Source organism: Phoxinus phoxinus (genome assembly GCF_949152265.1).
Source record: "Phoxinus phoxinus genome assembly, chromosome: 12".
NCBI lineage: Eukaryota > Metazoa > Chordata > Actinopteri > Cypriniformes > Leuciscidae > Phoxinus > Phoxinus phoxinus.
Window position 1 is genome coordinate 26,338,996 of NC_136887.1, and position 20,555 is coordinate 26,359,550.

General features: G+C 38.3%; 1 protein-coding gene across 2 annotated transcripts in view; it reads left to right on the plus strand.

The window, feature by feature from the left end:
- The window catches only part of atp8a1 (ATPase phospholipid transporting 8A1), a 117,642-nt gene that overhangs the window by 91,003 nt on the left and 6,084 nt on the right, over positions 1 to 20,555 (plus strand). For both annotated transcript variants that reach the window (XM_079630671.1, XM_079630672.1), the window contains 7 exons: positions 2,197 to 2,271; positions 3,991 to 4,113; positions 8,713 to 8,791; positions 10,519 to 10,580; positions 10,872 to 10,928; positions 11,764 to 11,871; positions 19,919 to 20,007. In XM_079630671.1, the coding sequence (XP_079486797.1) occupies positions 2,197 to 2,271; positions 3,991 to 4,113; positions 8,713 to 8,791; positions 10,519 to 10,580; positions 10,872 to 10,928; positions 11,764 to 11,871; positions 19,919 to 20,007 (593 nt within the window). The remainder of the gene's footprint in view (positions 1 to 2,196; positions 2,272 to 3,990; positions 4,114 to 8,712; positions 8,792 to 10,518; positions 10,581 to 10,871; positions 10,929 to 11,763; positions 11,872 to 19,918; positions 20,008 to 20,555) is intronic.

Sequence of the window (20,555 nt, forward strand, 5' to 3'; positions counted from 1 at the left end):
GTAACAATTCACGCTTTCATAATGGAGTTAAATGAAGCGAGGAAATGTCCGCCTGGCCATGGCACTGCGCAGTAATCCTGGGGTCTGCTCAACAGTCGAGCCTCTCACACACATCCACACAGAGATTTTCACAATAAATGTGGTCCAAAATACAGCAGAAAGCAAAAGTTGAACTGTGCTGCTCAAGATCTGGGCTTTGACTCAAGTACCGTATCATCACTCATCACTACTTTTGTATTCATGAAAGAAACCTGAAAAATAATCATGTTTGGTTTCCAGTAATGATGATGCTGAAAAAAATTTAGCTTTGCCATCACAGAAATTAATTACCTTTTTATTATATTAAAATTATATACTAAATTCAAATTGTAATATTTCACAATACTTGTACTCTACACAATACTTGTACTTGTATGAAAAAACAAACAAAAGATTGACCCCAAACTTTTGAACAGCATTGTAAAATGCTGATTAAATGACAGGATTTACATTTTTGGAGAACTGTTTTATTCAAATTTGATATCCAGTGACCCTTTGTTCTGTCATATCCGATTCGTCTTAATTTTTCCATTCTGACACTTTTGATTATGACTGCTTTTATCCACTCTAAATTGCTGTCTTTATAACAGCTGCTGTGTGATATTATCACTTTCTCCAGTTTCTAGATGACTATGACTAGACTCACGTATGAGTTACGTGGGAGACTAGTTAAACTGATAGAGGTATTAAGTGATGAACTCCATCTCCATGGCATATGGTTTAGATATACATTTTTCTCTCTTCTCCTTTTCATTTGTGGTCTTCTCCGTGGTCCACCCAATAACTTGCATCTTTCCTTTTTTTAAATTGTTAAATCCAGTCCTTTTGCACTGTTTTTTTTTTTTTGTACAGTTATAAATGTGTGTTGTGTGATAGAAAGTCTGATCTGTGATCAGTTGTTTCTGCTATGAGACACTGGGGGTTGGTCAGGTGGGAAAGCCGTTATGAGCCGTTCTGATCCCCTCTGGCTGAAGTCATGGGATCTGTTGAAGTCTCTCTCTCTCTCTCGCTCGCTTACCTCCAGCACTAACGCCCAGGGTTGTCCGCTGAGTAATGATGTGTTAAGTCCGGGTTGTGGCTTCGCATGACAAGATAGGGGAGCTTCTCAATGTTTTGATGTTTTGAAAACCGTTGCAGTATGTTTGCTATAGCAGGAGCTTAACTGTTTTTACATGCATCATCTCACAGCTGTTCTTATTGATGGTAGACTATTCATCTCAAAATATACTGTAATATTTGTTATTCCGTTTATTTAAAAAAAAAAGATACATAAAATATATATTTAATAATTTGTTTTAAAATAACTCTTTTTTTTTTTCTTTTTCTTTTTTGTATTTTTTATGTATTTGTATTGGTCTATATTTGTTTGTTTGTGTTTCTTCGCCTGCTTGCTTACTAATTTAAAAGTATTTAAAAAAATATTATAAAAATGTACAACAGTATTGTTTTCAATAGTGGTTTCTGACTTTTGGTCCCCACTGTATATATGAAAAAGTGACCCAAAACTGGCTTATTTATCCTGCAAGACTGATCTTGGAACAAACCGTTTGCAGTGATCCAGTGTATGAGACTGTAGAAAGGACTGATGGGGTCAGTTCACTGCCGGTTTCATGAGAGATCGCTCTCTCTTGGGTAATTTCGAGCACAGAGAGGCCCCACAGAAAACAACAGCCATCGATCAACCTAAATTAAAATCCGCTAGGAGCCAGAGTTAAGCGCACACAAAGTGGGGAATATATGATTAATGATGGTATATATTTACCTTTTAGTCACACATTTATGTAGTAATGATTATCATATGGTCTGTCATTGCCCTTTTAATATGTTACCATTCCCTTTAGGATGACCTGGGAAGCATATAGTTACTTTTTTTTTTTTTTTTTTTTAATGCATTTCATTACATGTACTAAAAGACTGGTTTTGTTTCTTGTTTTTGAATGATTTTTTCTCAATTGTATTCGTATTTATATATTTATAAATTAAATATTATTATTGTTATTATTATTAAATATACATTTATTTGTATTTATTTTATAACATCTTTGTAATTTTCTTATTTTTTCTGTTATAATGTGTTTTACCTCAGAGTAAAACTGTGAATCCTGTTTTAATATTGACATGGGTCATTTACCATTGTTATATATTTTTGTCTTTCAGATCTGGTTTGCGTTTGTGAACGGCTTCTCCGGTCAGATTCTCTTTGAGCGCTGGTGCATCGGCCTGTACAACGTGGTAAGAGTGCGTGCATGTGTTTGCGTTCACACATCTGTGTGTGTGATTTACTCTCCCCTCTTCATTACTGTGAGAGGGAATGTGTTAAAACGCCTCCCCTGTCTCGCTCAGGCAAGAAACTCATTAGCCGCGGCACCCCAGACGGCTCCTTTACTGAGGCCCGTGTCAGCGCCATCCTGAAAAATCTCCCTCTTATTTATGACCGCTTGTCAAGTCCATATTCCCTCCGTGCGCAGAACTATGTCCTGAATGTGCTGCAACAACAGACTCTCATGCCCTAAAGAACTGCGTTAAACAGGTCAGCGGTGGATGATAAAGGAACAGGTTGAATCCAGCCACATTTAAATACACACACATGGCCGTTTGGGTGGAGTCCGATGAACCGGGCTGCCTTAGGCTTTAGTGATAGGAATTGATGCTGTTAATTAACATGTTTTCAACAGGATGGAAAGTTATTCAGGAAAAAAAAAACACTTCAGGTTGAGAACATTTTTCCATCTTGCATAAACAATCGAAGATACGCAGCAGGAAAAATAAGTTAGCCACCCGACTCGCTGATTGTCCCGAGAAATTATTTCTTTACGCCTGAACAAAGAACTAAATTTGAACACGGCTTCCCATCAGACCCATGTAATGGATCATTGGCGTTGTGAGGCCCGTAACAACTCGGCCCGGTGCATTCTCCCTTTATCTGAGAGAGGAGGAATTCCATCACGTCAGAGGGGGGTCTGTTGGATGCAACAGGCCGAAACCACCCCTGAATGGAGAAGCCCAGCAGACCATGTCAACCACAGCCAGCCAGCTCCAGCTGGGCCAATGAGAGACACTTACAGCTGACCCCGCAACCCTCTCTGGACCATAATACCACCCCTCTCGCTTTCAACAGCTGCTGCATGCAGAAACGTTAGAGCACCGCAGATAAATGAAAGCATCCAGGAGATCTGCTAACAGGCTGCAGGCACAGTGGCAGATGTTCGTTCAGAGTCATTTTTGCACATGGAGCGGGGAGCGCAAATATGATAAATGCCAGAAAGTTACATGCTCATTGAGCTGCACCAAGCAAGCAAACGAAAAAGACAGACAAGGGAAAATGTCTGGTGCTCAGGCTGGGAAACTTTTTGACTGCTATGAATTTGTAGGGGTTTAATTTTTTGGGGGAATTTATTTATTTATTCATTCATTCATTCATTAGGTTTTCATTTATTTTTTTGGTTTTCATTCATGTGATTTTTTTTTTTCATTCGTCCTTTCGGTTTTATTTCATTCGGTCATTCATTTATTTAGTTTTCATGCATTCCTTCAGTTTTCTTTCATTTATTCATTTTGTATTCTTTCATTCAGTAGGTTTTCGTGTATTCATTAGGTTTTCGGTATTCACTCATCCACTCTCTCTCTCTCTCTCTCTCTCTCACTTACTCACTCACTCACTCACTCACTCACTCACTCACTCACTCACTCGTTTGTAATTTATGTGATGGCAACTTTTAGACTAATATCCTAGGATATCATCTCGGGGGGAAAAACATTAGTCTCAAAATACTATTGAATTACGGTTTTACATTTTTCTAACGGAGTACAATTTATTTTCATTATAAATTATATTATTTGGGTGATTAAACATTGTTTAATTTGTTTAGTTTCCAGATTTTTTATGTGATTTTTGGACCTCATCAGATTTCTTTTAAATTCTCACATTTTCTGTGATTGTGTATTTATTAGATCTTTACGGCTTTGCCTCCTCTGACTCTTGGCATCTTCGAGCGCTCCTGCAGGAAAGAGAACATGCTCAAATACCCTGAACTCTACAAAACCTCCCAGAATGCAATGGGCTTTAACACCAAGGTAAATACATAAGCGAAAAAGCATGCCTTGTAAATCTAAGTTTATCTGAATCTCCATCAGTGATTGTGCATTGATTGGGGAATGATTTAAATACCAGATAAACATATTTATTATTGTAATGTATTAAAGATTCTTAAAACATAAAGCATGAGGTAATGAATCTAAATAAATGTTTAAGTAATAAGCTAGTGATTTTGTGCATTTTCATTGATGAATATGATGACCCTGTAGACAGGTCATGCTGTGTTGTACACTTTGCTGACCTGTGTTTGGTGAACAGTTTGGCACCCCGGCTAAAAACACCACTGAACAAACAGATCCTGTTACGACTCTCCACACCGTAAAAAAGCAGGTCAACAGCAGGACCTTGTTGGTTTATGCATCCATTAAACTCTCCCTCTCTATCAGCCTTTCTGCTTATCTGAGATGTCTTTGAGTGTTCATCTCCCTTTTTAGATGGTCATAAACTCTTTCAAGCCAGTACGAATGTGAAGCTTTATCCACAGTATCTAATATGTTTGCATATGAGGATACTCTTGATTTAGTCTTTCAATATTATGAACTCCAACTCTATAATGTGTGAAATGTGAATGTATATGAGAATCGAAGAGTCAAAGTATTATCACATTTCTTGTTTTTATGAACATTTACCGGATCTGTAAAGCATTATTTGTATTAATTAATTATTTGTAATAATGTTTTTAATGAAAGTTATAATCAAGTCTTTAAGACATTCACCCATTTTAGATGCTAGATGTGTCCTAGTAAAATTATAATAGATGTTCTTTGTGCAAATCCTTCAACATTCTTCCACACTTTCAGATGCCTTAAGTCTATATAGGACAATTATATCTCCATCCTCTCTAGGTGTCTGTGACTGCTGGCTCTCTGTGTTAATAAAGCTGTCTGGTCTCCAGCCCGGCGTGTCTGCGCTGGTGTCACCTCACAGCTCTGCTCCACAGGCGTGGAGACCCATTTACCAGCACACTGACACGGATTACACACAACACGGCCCCTGGGGTCAGCAGGGAGAGCGAGCGAGAGACAGATTTACTGGCCATTTGTAACACAAACACCATAATTCTTACTTTAATTGTTCAATGGGAAAAAAGCTTTAATTTGAAAGACTATAATATACAATAAAATGAAGCCTTGGAAATAGAAAAACAAAGGAGAATCATCAGTAACAGAACAGGATCTTGATGTCAAAAAAAGTGAATTGTATATATTATATAATTGGATGTATCATAACAGACTACTTTATTTTCTCTATAATGGAATAATGAGAACCAAGAGATGTGCCTGGAAAAAAGAAGCAAAGACAGAGTTAGTGGTCATTTAGAGGACAGTAATGGAATCATCTGTGCAATAGCGCTGCCCGATTTGTGAACCAAAGCCTCTATATAGAGCAATACATGCATGATCTCAATTATGGCTGCTACAAAAAAACTCTTCTTTCTGATTTATATATTTAAGTAAAAATCTGATGTACAAATGGAAGTGTTCATATAGACTTTATTGGAGACATTAGACATAGACGTGTGACTTCCCTGTTTTAGATTTCTTTGTCATCTGTGTACAGAACAGACACTTTTGTTAGTTAAGGCTACCTTCACACTTAGTTTTTGGGAATGACAACTGCATTTACTTGCAGGTGTGTCTAGAAATGTCCCGTTCACACAGCAACTTACAATAGCATTTCGAATACTGTCTGTATGAACGTGAATGCTGTGTGAACGTAGCCCCAAGTCTCTGTGGAAGCAGAGAGAGAAGATCATGTATTAGTTTGGGGAGGAACAAAGGATGTGAAATATTTAGGTTTTTACCCACAGTGTCCCTTTTCACTTTTAATTACTAAAGTCTCCCTAATAACAGCAAAGCCCCTCGTAGACCCCAGGATGGCTGTTATTGCACTCATTCAACGCACTGCATTCTCCATCCCTCCCTCCTTCTGCCTCTTTCTCCCTTTCATTCTGTCCCCGTCTGGCTTTATTTGTAGCCCAACATAGTTGGAGAAGGCTTATTAGGGCGTCTGGCAATAGTTGGCGTAAAATAAAGTTTATCCTTTCATGCTAGTTTAAGCAATTAAGCTGTCACACAGAACGCAGCGCTTTTGCTTCAGGCAGGACAGACGGCCATTCACACCTACATTCTTAGGAACCTGCTTAGAAACGGAGGAGTTTGGGGCCTCCCTGTGACAAATGATTATGAACGTTTATTGATTTCATTAGCATTCATTGCAGGACTGTGTGTGTAATGTACTGGGCAAAGGAGAACAGGTTGTTCCCCATGTTACTTGGACCATGTTTTGTTTTGGATTGTTTGTTTGGGCATTGCTATGTGGTTGCTAAGGTGTTCTAAGTGTTTTTTTTTTTTAGAACGACATGGTAGCTTGAATGTTCTGGATGATTGCTAGGTCAAAAGAACCCCCCACCACCCCCACCCCGATATTCTCAAGTCCCACTTTTAATGTAAAGGTGTGGTCACATTTACAGCACATTTTTTGGGGCAAAATCCAGTCATAGGATTTCAAGCAACCTGGATTTTCGCCACGCACCTTTTGCAACCAATTGCCCATGAGAATTCGGCCGCGTTGATCGAAAGTGCTTGGATTGTGCTAGAAGGAAATCCAAGGCACTCTTCTTTGGAAATATATAAAAAGCCTTTATTAGATTGGCTATTTCATAGTAGAAAATTTTAAAAACATGGGGGGGAAAAAAAGTATGTTTTGATTGTGCTTCATAAATCACAACACGGTTGTGAAAATTCCGCTAATGTTCGCTAATTTTGCATTAGTTTAGTGCACCACGATTTTTCTATGTGTGTGTGCATTGTGTGCAATGTTTATTGCCTACTATCTGACAATCTAAAATCCAATCACTGGATTAATGTTTGTATAGTGCGGGACAGGTGGCGAAAATTTGAATACCCAATTATTATGGATTTGAACAAACCCCGAAACTTAAGTATGACCTTGGCAAACACCACCAATTCCAAAGAATAGAAGGGGTGTGCCACAGTGCCCTTCTGTGGGTGTAGGATGAGCCCGACTGTCTGAGGGCCGGAGCCCTGAGCTTTGTTTTGCCGATACCGGAGGTGAGAGGGTCAGGGCATGAAGGCCAAGAGGTCGTACGGGGCGCCTCTGTGAAACAACACAGAACAAGACAATCTCAGGGTATTTCTTTTTTTTCTCACTCTCTCCATTTTCTTTAATTTCTCTTCATCCCATCCCCCTCAAGAGATTTCATGGCCGCCACACACTGTTAGCTTTGGAAAAACTTGTGATAGTGCTGTTAGCGCAAAGAAACAGTGTTAACTTACAGATTTTTAAATTCAGTATTTTTAATCAGTACTTTTCTGCTAGGCCTAGGCTTACCACCTAGTGACACTGAAGTAATGGCTGCTGGAAATTTCAGCTTTGCCATCACATGAATTATTATTTTTCACAATATTACTTTTTTATAAGTAATGTTGCACCTACATTTCTACTAACTTTAATTCGAGTATTAGTATATTGTAGGGTTAGGGTTAGAATAAGTTGACATTCTGTTGACTAAAAGTTACTTTGCAACTACATGTTTAAAAGGGACCATTAAAATAAAGTGATGCCGTTAACCATTTTTTATATATATAACTATTCCTTTTTAGCAACTGTGAATAACCAGTTAAAAGGATTAATTCATTCATAAATTTGACCTCACTGCAATGCATATTTGGTTCATTAACAATACAAAACAAATATGGAGAAATTTCGTTTTTATTTATTTTTAGTGAATTTTAAAATTAAATTGACCTTTTAATACTGTTGACTTTCTCTCAGAACAAATATTATGCTGTTTTACTTATAAATATGGGAATAGTCTGTTGTGTCTCTGGGCTGTGAACAGTCTCAGTCTTTGCAGAGGTGAAAAGAGCAATGCTGGGGGGGAAAATGCGGGGTTTGGAAACTAGACCTGTGACGTGCCTGATTTCATTTCACGGCTGTTTCATGCTACATCGCCCATTAGTGTTTTGATTGGCCATGTCTTTGCATAATGTAAATTCAAAACAAGGCGGTTTTGGAGGAGGATATTTGTTTAAATGGCTCATCCAAAGTCCACACGCCCATGTATACAGACGCGGACACTCAAAGACTTCATGTCGTACCTGTGTAAGCGATAGTTTTTCCATGCTCCCAAATAACCGTGCACTGTAGCGACACACTCATACATCTTAATTTCTTAAACTTGTCTGTGTTTGTACTAAACGTATCCATGAAAGATTTGGGTTTTTTCGTAACTCACAAAGGAAGGATTGGGGAAATTCGATGAGGCAACTAACTGCTGGGAAAAAGAAGGGATGGCGGAAAAACACCCCTTACTGACATCTCTCATATAGTTGGCGTGCCTTCCTCTCCCTCTTTCTTGGTCTCTCCACACTCACAGGATATACAAAGTGTCTGTCAGCGGGGTAGCCTTTGAGCAGGGAGGCCTGACAAACCTTCCACTTAGCCTAGCGCTGAGAGCGCACAAAGGCCCAGGGTCAAGGGTCACCGACAGGGTTAGGGTGGCCATCGTCTTTCTCATGCCTCTCTTTTTTCCCTCCTCCACTCTGCTGCAGGTCTTCTGGGCTCATTGTCTGAACGGCCTGTTTCACTCAGTCATTCTCTTCTGGTTCCCCCTCAAGGCCTTCCAGCATGGTAAGCACACACACACACTCGCACTACTTTTAGTTTTTGTTTTTTTTAGGTCGGTGGGTGTCATAGTGAAAGACTGGCCTACTCTCGCTTCAGCTTAATTACTTCTCATTGGCCACCATGAATATCTCAAGATCATTCGCTCCTAAACACACACACATATACACTCTTTCTCCACATCCACATACTTAGTCAGTAATAGTTCATGCAAAACTGAAAGTTATATCATCATTTACTTATGCCATTGCTATCCTGTCTGACTTTCTTCCCTAAAAGCCAAAAGCAGCGGTTTAAAAATAATTCTGATAACTTTATTAATATACTGTAATGAAAAGGAATGAGGATGGATGGGGCCGTTAAGCTTCAAAAAAGGATGCTTGTTAAACTTGTAAAACTAGATCAGTCTGGATTATGTTCACTTCAATCATAGGTTTTGTGAAAGTGATCCGCTGATTCATTTAAAGATTCAACTCTACAGAATGACTCACAAATCACTATTCCTCTTGCGAATGTGCAAAAGAGAGCTAGAACAGATGTTTTGATTTTCAGTCAATGACTTGTATTTTTGGTCTTTAAATTCACCCAAATCTATCATACACTTTCATAGACTTGGATTGTAGCTTTCATGTCATATGGACTACATATATGGTGTTTTGTAATTACAAAGCTTGCCAGTAAATAATGAGGCCATTTTCTTTTCTTTCTTTTTTTTGGTATAATTTAATAAATTGCTCTATGGTCTTTACATGTCTTCGTAAGTGTAAGCATGTATAAATGAGTGCGTCAAGTATGTGAACCGAGTGTGTGTGTCAGCAGGACTGCAGGACCACACAGTCAGAATCAGACCTGCTCTTTAAACAAAGCACAGGAGACTCTCTCTGACTGACAGACTGTCAGCACCACACACACACACACACACACCTTCCTGATCCACATGTGGTGTCCGTTGTGTTTCGCTGTGCCAGAGTGCTGATGGTTTTGGATCATTCGCTCTCACTTACAATCAAAGAATGACTAATGCTCCTGCAATAAACCACACTGGCATGTGTGCACTTATGTGTATGAGTTTCCCAGATTTTAAGCAACCTTTACCATTTAATCGGAGATGTTTGCTGAAGCAGTTATCACGAGCCAAAAACTATCATCCTAAAAACTCTAGAATAACAAGCTTGTCTCTACGGTCAATTAATCCTCAATGATTCGAGGAAATCCTCTCGAAAACCTCTGTATATGGCTGTCATCAGCTCCTTTAACACCCGCTATTACCTTTTAATCACATGACCATTGGAGCACAGGTGTGTCATGTAAGAAGGATGAGTTCGTTACAAGCTTGTTGGGTACAGATTAAACTTGCATAAAGGCTTTTTTGCCTTTTGAGTGTGGGGATATGGAGAGAATGGTGGAAATGGGAAACATTGTAAGTGAATTAAAATGTGCATAACACACACCAGCATCACAGCTCCACTAGACCATGGATCTGACCCTAGATGGGCATCATACTTAATACATAACAGTTAATACTTTTTTGGTTCATTTTTGGGCTGTTTCTTTTAATGTAAACGGTCTTTTTCTGGAATTCTTGTCTTTAAACGTGAGCGTTAGAGCCCTCTTTGAGCTCAACATCTTAATGGAGTATTATCTAGCACCGTCCCACTGACCTGTGTATGTACGTATGTGTGTTAGCATGTGATCCTTCACTCTAAAAGCTTTCTTGTTGATTCTCCTCACAGATACCGTCTTTGGAAACGGAAAGACACCAGACTATCTCCTCTTAGGCAACATGGTTTATACAGTAAGTGCATTTGGGCCCTCAGATCCTCACAAAGCACCTCTGTGTCCTGCCCGTCGCCTGACACTTTGTCCCGGTTGTCCTGCTGTGAAATGTTCCTTCTGTGCTGAGTCTGGCTGCGCTGAGGATTTTCACTCCCTTTTTTGCCAACTTTTTATGCACACTGTTTGGAAGTTCCTGTCAACCGACTGTCTCTCATTAGGTCTTAGGTCTTTATAATCTAATCTGTTTCTGTGTATATGCAAACTTGGATAAGAACCTGTGTCTCTCTCTCTCTCTCTCTCACACACACAGTTTGTTGTGATCACAGTGTGTCTGAAGGCTGGGCTGGAGACGTCATCCTGGACCATGGTGAGCGTTTGGATGACTCTTTCCATCCCTCTCTCTCTTTTCTGTCCCATTTCACTGTGTCCTCCCATTTCCTTTCACTTCATTGTCCATCTATCAGTAGAAACACGCTCCTCCACCCCTTCTCACTCCTCTCACTCACCCTTTTCTTCTCCTGCTGATGTCATGGAAAAGTACAGAGAATTCAAGGATGATGTCATGTTGCATCGCTAATCAAAGCATTTATTCAGATATGCAATTATAGTGCAGTGCTGAAGTTGTATTACTATTAGATATTGTATTGCTATTATTACAGTGCTTGCAAGGCAAAAACTCAGCATAAAATGTAATCAAAAGCAATGTCATCGTAATGCAGTATTTGCATACTGAATTTTTTTCATGTATCTTTTTTAACCAAATGTAGTCGCCTTTACAATCTGACCACATGCATGTAAAAAATGTGCACAATTCAGATGCAAAAAGGTATTTTTCACTGCACTGTATTTTGCAAGTGTAATTTTCACAAAATCACATGATGTTTGTGTGGTTTTGGAACATCCACATGTGGTACCAATGTTTCACATGTGCAGATTTCAAGCCTCAAATGCTTGATGATCATGTGATTAAACAAAAACACATGGGTGTAACATGCTCCCATATGTGCACACGTGATTTAGCATGTGTTCATGTAAAAATTCATGTGTTAAAATTTTTTACTCGTCTAAAATGTTACTCGTCTAAAATTGTAATGCATCACTCAGATGAGGTTTTGTACTGTCTGAGTGTCAGACATTGTTATCAGCAGAATGACGTCTCTCCTCAACTCACTGTGTTTTCTCTAATCTTTTCTGACTTATAGTTCAGCCACATTGCCATCTGGGGCAGCATTGGATTGTGGGTAGTCTTCTTTGGCATCTACTCCTCTCTGTGGCCTCTGATTCCTCTTGCCCCGGATATGTCAGGAGAGGTAAGACCGTACAGTACAAGCGACAACAAAACCTCTACAAATCTACTCTAAATCTAAAATTCATCTAAGAAAGAATGCTGAAAAAATTGATAAAGGTTTCCACAAAAATATTAAGTATCACTACTGTTTTCAAAATTGATAATAAGAAACCAGACCTATTATGTAATCTCAATGGACCAATGGTAGTATGAAGGTGTTTAGCAGCCAGAGCAAACATTTTCGGAAATTCCGCTTTGCCAAGCTGTTTCGAACTCCTAAAACTAACTCCAAACGAACTTCGTTTTTTGGGATGCATTTACAGCATATTTGTCAAAAAAAATACTGCAAGGTAAGAAACAGACACACATTTTAACATTTATCCTGCTAATCTCTACACCTTAAATCTATCAAATAAATCTGTTTTGATGTTTTGTATTGCTTTTAAGTATTATATTAAATTAATTATAATAAATTATAATTTGACTAAGTAATTTGGATGTAGTTATTTGTTTATTTTATGAACAACTTTTTTTCTTTGCTCTTTCTTAACGTATTGTATTACACCACCACCACCACACACACAGCTTTTTTAAAGTTTTTTGTATTTTTTAAAAATATATAGCTAAGCTAAAAAAACACACACACAGCCCATCCTCACCCCTGGGGCTCTTGGATGTGTCAGGTGATTTAAAACACGCACAGACCACCCTCTCGCTGGCCTGGGGCTCTACACTATCTGTGCCATAATCTGAGCATTAAGAGTTTGTGTGTGTTCATTAGGGGGAGCAGGGGGCTGGAAACTCTACACCTCCGTCAGGCCTCGAGGCACCACAGGTCTCGGCTCTTTTCTCACCTCATAATCTCCTAATGGGGTCTAATAAGCCCTATTTGTGTCACCTGTGAGGAAGAGCAGTATGAAAACATCAACATCTGCTTGTGCAAGAAAAGAGTCCTGGATTCCAGACAGAACACTTATGTATTTATAATAGTTTTGTATGGTTTTTGTTTATTTTTGTTATTTATTTATATACCATCTGGACATCAATATGAGAGCGCTCTGTTCGCACACGTTTTTTGCCGTTGTCTACATACTCTCAAAAGCAAAAGTTTTTTATCCCAGCATCTGGCTTTGTGAAACAGTAGCCTCTTCTTCTCACGTGTGTCCTGCACACCCGTCCTGAATGGCCAGTCAAGTGGGCTCTTTTATCAGCTCTTTCCCTCTACATGTAGGGTAGTAGAGTAGATCCGACCCCAGAGGCTCAGGGTAACTCAATGCCGAGGGGAACCATAGCAACAGCACTACACCAGAGCACGGGGGACACCTGAGAGAGGGCGCACCTGAACACACCTGAACTCTGGGCCACCTCACAGCCATCTCTGACTGCTGCCACGGCTCCCTGGAGGGCTGGAGAGAAAGACTAAGAAACTAAGACTAAAGAAAATGAATTAACGACATGCCACACTGTTAAACCTATTTAGCAGAATTGTCACGCTTTTGTACATGTACCAAGGTATAAAGTACCATAAATACCATAGTATATGAGTCAAGTATTATGGTATAGTATCGTTAAAAAATATGATTTTTTTTTTACGTTTTTGAAAGAAGTTTCAAAAAGAAGCTCATCAAGGCTGCATTTATTTGACAGAAAATACAAAAGACAGTAATATTGTGAAATACATTTTTACAGTTTAACATGCCTGTTTTCTATTTTAAATTTATAGTAATTTATTACTGTGATGGCGAAGCAGATTTTTCAGCATCATTACTCCAGTCTTCAGTGTCACGTGATCCTTCAGAAATCAATATAATATGCTAATTTTGTGCTCAAGAAACATTTCTTTTTATTATTAACAGTGTAGAAAATAGTTATGCTGTTATATATTTTTGTGAAAAAAATATCATTTATTTGAAAAAAATTTGTAACGTTATAAATGCGTCTACTGTCACCTTTTGATTAGTTTAATGCATCCTTGGTGAATTAATGTATTTATTTATTTTACCAGTACAATCAGAGTACCATTGTAGTTCTTTTTTGGTTAGGAAACTGACTTGGAACAATTAAATATAGAAACTCGTTTTACTTTGGCTGGCTAAAATTGTAAATATTGTTTAATGTATTTATTTTGAGTAAAATTGTACCGTCAAATGGTTTGAGTTCTGAGAAATGCAAAGTATGCATATTTAAGTAGCGCTTACTCAAGCAATGAACAATAAAAAATAAAATAAAACTACTATTTAGTTTTGGGGCTGCATCGTCTAAATGTGGATCACATGATTGCATACCAAAAACAAATTTGTGTCATAGCTTTTTATTGTAACCTGTAACTGCTAAAGAAAAATTATTTGTACTAATTTCGACGTGACGACAAAGTAAACCTGGGGTTTGTAATGTTATAAGAGTGAGAGAAACCATGAAAGTGTGGGACATGTTTTTTGCACCGTTCATGACATCATTGGCAGCATCTCATGTGTCCGGCTGCACTCTGTAGTCGGTTTAGTAAAATCGAGTTGCTGTACACCCTCAAATAATGAATGTTAACAATACACTTAGTATTGCCGCAGTAGTTCAGACAGTCTTATCACACTGTGTCCCTCTCAAGTCAACTTAAGATACTGTGCTCGACATCAAGAGCCTACCGATTAACCAGCTATCACCTCCCTGCCATTACAAAGCTCTCCTCATTTCACACACCTGTTAAAAAACACACACGTTCAGCCAGCCATGTCACGAATGCACCTCTGAACAGACGCGCATAACATCCTGCGTCCAAAGGCATGCAGTATTTAGATAACACTCTAAAGAAAGTCGCAGCGGATAAAACAAGCCCTACAACGATGCATAAAAAATCTTTAGATGTCAGAGACGTGATGTAACTGTTAGATGTAGCTGCATTGAAGGTGTTCTGTGGTGCATTCCTCTCCATTCTTCCATTGAATGCAGGAGACAGGTCTGTTTTATTCAAGTGCACCTGGTATCTGTGTGAGACAGTCCATTCATCTCGTTCCACTCTCTTTGATGTACGAGATTTCACCTTTAGAGCCTCACTCTCCCTATCAGCAGATAAAACTACTGCTGCTCTTGTTACACTGCTTACTGGAAACTGTCTGTATGTGTGTGTGAGCCCATCTGCTCTTTTTCAAACTTTTTTAAACAGAACTTGTCAGGCAATTCCTGTCTGACATCTTTATGTCATTATCATTATATTTACTAGCGCCCAAAATTCTGAGAAGCTACTGTTCATATGCACCCACGCATTTAATTATTTTTATTCATGTTATTCTAAATTCAGCCCTAATTTAAATACTTTTTCATTACAAAATTATATTATATTTTTGAGTTTTAGAATGTGTTATTTGGTTTGTCTCTCTGTTGCTTTAATAACTGGCACTCAAGATGCATCCACAAGTTTGCGTAAAACTTTTTTTTCCAGCATGATTTGATATGACCCAAATAGCATCCTATGATACAATGGAAGAATATCTGAAAGGAGTTCACATGATCTGATTTGATGCCACAGATTTGCTTATTTAATTATGACTTAGAAATAGTACCTAAAATATTCCTTATCCTTTTATGACATAAATTGATTTTACGTTTTTCAAAGTCCTAGAAATTGTTGTTTATTTCCAGGTTTAAATTAGATTTTGAATCCTAGATCCTGGTTATGTCGTGGGGACCAAATGTCCAGTAGTTTTTGACCTTGTGGGGAAATGTTTTGCTCCCAATGAGGAAAACAACTCATAAATAAAACAGAAATAATGCTGGAAGTTTTCTGTGATGGGTAGGTTTAGGGTCAGGGGATAGAAAGAATATACAGTTTGTACAGTAAAAAAAAAAATTGTCTATGAAAAATCTCCGTAAAACATGGAAACCCAAGGTGTGTGCTGTGAATAAATGGTTTTCCCCCAACCGAGTGACTAATTTTCGACACACTCTAAGCGCATGCCAATGTTCGTTTATTTGAGCTCTTTGTATTTTCAGATTTTTTTCTTAAATGTCCCTCTGTCCATGGTGATGTTCCATGCTGAGAGTGGAACATGGGGGTGATAGGATATTAGAGCGTGTTTTCCATACTGGACTCTCAAAGACCTTGTGATTTGTAAATACTTCCATCCCTTATGCTTTGAGATGACAGCAGCCAAGAATTGGTGTATTTGCAGGCCCTATTGGAATTAGATATCTCTTTCTTGCTTTTCTTCTCCCTCTTTTTCTCTTGCTCACTCTCTCTTTCAAATACCACAAACATTTAGATGGGAATCCAGCCGTGTATTTCACCATCTGGTCCATTGGGACTTTGCTCTACACATTCAAAACCACAAACCGTCCAGAGGAACATTGATGGAACATTTGCAATTCGGTTGTTTATATACACAAGTTGACGTTAGACTTTTTGACTGACTTGGCTTATATTAAAAGCATTTTTGAATTAATTGCAAGTGGAATATTTAGTTTTTGGGAGAAAAGGCAAAAAACATTCGGTATTCTTCTTGCACATGACTTTGTGTGTGTGTGTGAACGTGGATAAAGTCGGCTTGGCTCAGGCGTTAGTATTTAGTCCCTAAAGCCAAAGGGCCAGGCCGAGGGTGAATGACCATGTCTGAATTGTTCTCATCTCATATTTACCATCACAATGGGTGGTATTAACATTCTTGGGCCAACATTATCACTGGCAGGCATGAGCAGCCAAACTCTGCTGTTTCACAGCACCACTGATTAGTGCACCCAGGCATAGTTAATCCATCCCGTCAATCACCAGAGGAAGTCACCACGTGGGACTGAATGATAAACAGCTAGATTCAGTTCCCCTGTTTTAAGCGCTAATAGAATCTGTCAACGTTTGCTTTCAGGTTTTGAAAGACCTGATTGAAGATTTTAAATGGTCTGTTAGTGTGTACTTCTGACAGAGCAATTGAATGAAGGTTTGTGTACATGTCAACTTATTTACAGTGTGTGCTTATAATGAGTTTGTTTTTGTCTGATTCCCATTTAGCATCAGTTTTTGTCCAAGTTGCATTTACAATATGGCCAAATCCAACAGGGTAACATGATCGTCTAATCCCATTCAGTGGTACCTTTGATGGCTGTAGTCAAAACCCTTCAAATAACACACATGCCAGCTTTGGAGAACACATTCAGTGCTTTGATTGCTTTTGGCAAAGGATGGGAGCCTCTGTGCATATCTTTGCACAATTGAGCATTTGCATACTTAATATTTTACATGCATATTGTTTTTAAGGCTAAAGAGGGGAGTCCTGCTGGAATAAACTTAAGCTTAAGTTTTTTACTGTTTTGAAGCATTAGATTTGTTGCTGGTCCTAGATGGTCTAACAGCTTGGACCAGCTAAACACAAAGTCCTACCTATTTAAGCTGGGGGTTTTTAACATGGTGCCTTGCTAATGACCAGATAGAAACTAATGTAACACGGCTACCATCTTAAACTGGGTTTTTCCAACTGCGAAGTTGCATGATGTGTGCATGTTTGTTTGAGAATGTGTCCGGCAGATACAGAGGGAGTCAATGTCCTGTCAAAATAGTTGACGCGGACACCGTTGACTGCCAGTCGAGACTAGGCCACTGCGGTTTATTTTTCTGCCCTAAAAATACACCTACGGCCTGCACGCTCCCAAAAGCCAGCTGGATTTATTGTATTTGCTCCAGAATGTATTTTATTTGTTCCATAGAAATTGTTGGGAAAAAACATGCTGCATGAAAAAGTTCACTTTATCATTTTAAATTGTACAGTTAGTGGTATAATGATTCCATTTGTTAATTTTTAAAGAGTATTCATAACACACAACTTAACAGGAAAACATTAATGAAGTTTGACCTTTTACTTATATAGTTAACATTCCCACTGTTGGTTTTGTTCGTACTTAATGTCTTTGAGCCCTTCAGATCTTGTCTGTTTGTTCGATGCATTGGCCTCCAATGAAAATGATTAAACTGCTATTATCAAAGAGAAAATTACGTTACCTCTGGGACTGTTGGATTTCAGCACGACATGAATATCTTTTCACCCGTGCACAATTTTCTCTAATTTCTCTTGGCAACACAGAACACTTGTTTCATTCAGGGTCAAAGATGACATTAGTGGGGTGGAGGAAGCCATTTTGATTTCCAGTCATTTGAGATTTCCTGCCTCCCTGATGTTTTGTTAGACATCAAAGTCTATTTTCCTGTAATAGTGAGTAGATTAGCTAATTTGGGAACACCTGAAACTTTGTTAGATTGCTGCAGGCAGGTGTGCCTCTTGGCTTTGTGCTGGGGCCTTTACTGGTTTAGATTACAGGAAGATGATTTGTCTTGGAGCGCCGAGTTTAGACAAGTGGCACAACCACGTATGTAGAATAGCATTGCAAGGGGGCGGATCGGTGCTCTTTGACATTTAATGACAGGTATTTTCAACACAGCTGGGCCAAAGCAAACAGGATAAGCGCAAACGACTGCATCTCACACCCCACTAGCCTACGCCAGAATATCCCTGTCTTGTGAATCAGACCCAGTGGAACCACAGAGAACCCTTTCTTTGACTTTGACTCTCTCTCTCTCTCTCTCTCTCTCTCTCTCTCTCACTGGCTTTCACACTGTTCAGGTTGGATGTATCTGTAAAGATGTTTTACAATGAAAAGACACTCTCCTCAAACTCTTATAATTATCGGAGAGATTGATGTCTTTGAAGACCTTAATCTCTTACCTCACTGATTGTCTCGGTATCACCCAGTCTAAGACAGATGAATCTCTTCGCTGCTTGTTTATTTAATTCATGGGTATATTTTGGCAGATGAATGTTCTGATACTGCCTTGCTTTGGCTCTCGTTTAGGATTCATTTGTTTTGGTTGTGGAAATTTTTGAGATAACGAGTTTATTCTGTTCCAATTTGGAATTTTCTGGACATTTATCCTGCTCCAGCTTATGAACTGATTCAAGTAATGAAGACTTATGTGTCTGAGTTTTGCACTTAGTACCATGCAGTGCTTTCTAAGACGTATGATGGTAACATCCGGTAATCTTGACTGTGATAACAGATAGTGCTGTTTATGCATACCTGAGTTCATCCATTGTTTTTTAAATATGACATAAATAATGACCTGCAAAAAAAATAAAAAATCCTAACCACTTCTCAGGCCAGGTTAAAATATTTTAGCAGAAACATTAGGCACTTTGAAATATTTGTGTTTGTATATATGCAGTGATTTCAGTGGTTAGTATTTCTTTAGATTTACTTTCATAAGCATTTCATATTGTCACACACACATACACATAGGGGAGAATGAAGTAAGGTTTTATATATATATATATATATATATATATATATATATATATATATATATATATATATATACTAAAATGCTTAATTATATTTAGATCTCTGTTATCAGCTTACTATAAATATGCTTTGAAAAAAATCTTCAGGATTCTTTGAACAGCTATGTTTGAAATATAAATCTTTTGTAAAATTATACATTTCTTTACTTTCACTTCTGATCAATTTTAAAAAGTTTTTTTTTTATGACTTACCCCAAACTGTTTATTTGTTTTTATATCGGTTTACGTTGACATGCAAAAATGTCAGTTGTTTTTTTCTGTGTGTTTCTGTCAGTCACACACAGCTGTGCATGATGAGCCCTTTTTAAAAATATGGTGACATCTTACTCCACTGCCTCCCATGTATCATATGAAGCAAAGGCATTCTGACAGGTCAGGTCATCATTTGGGAGCAAGGTTTTAGAAAGGTGATCTGGGTAGTACCATTAGCAGTTAACAGTTGAGACCAGTACTCTAGCTGACTGCCACTCTCATCTGCCTAAAATTCCTCCTTTCTTGTCTGTCTGGCTTCTCATCTGTCACACATACACTTTTAAAGTGTACCAGGATGAGTTCACATTCCAACACCCCTTAGCTAGGTTACATCTAAGAAGTTTTGGTCAGATTGGTAGTTGAAAGCTGAGCTCTTTGTAGTACTGATGTTGTGAGAGCCCAGCTAAACGGTTTAAAGTTTAAAAATCAGTCACAGATTCTCTGTTGGTGCTCTTTCTCATGTGTCTGTCTGTGTGTGTTTTCCAGGCGGACATGATGTTCAGTTCAGGAGTGTTCTGGATGGGTCTGATCTTTATTCCCATCACCTCTCTGGTGTTTGATGTGGCCTACAAAGTGTGAGTTGAGTTTCTTCAGTGCCAGCCATGCAACCCTTACCTTCCTATATGGTCACCAGAGGTTGTTATTAAGAAGACCAAAAAAAATGTTCACGTATAAAATGTTAAAAGCATTGATGGAATATTTAAAATGCTTACTATGCATGCTTAGTATCAACTGGTAGGCTGCAAGTCTGTTCTGATAAGGGTTGCAAACAGTAGACAAAAATGTTGAGTGCAATTACAAAAATGAAATGGTAAACTAGAAAAAAATTTGGCTCCAAATAGATTAAAAAAATAATTTTGTTTCAGGTGCATAGAGCCAAAAAAGTAATTACAAACAAACAAAAAAATAGCTATTTGCACACTGAATTCAGTCCAGCCTAAAAAAAAAAAAAAAAAAAATTAGCATGGTGAAAAAAGTGCAAGGTGCACATGGATTAAAAGCGAGCCAAGCACAAGATGTTGTTCTTCAAAATATATATATTTTTGCTTTTAGGTCAAATGGGGTATGTTTGGTGATAGTCTGACACTAGATGCATTCTTACCCCTTAGCTTACCACTAAACA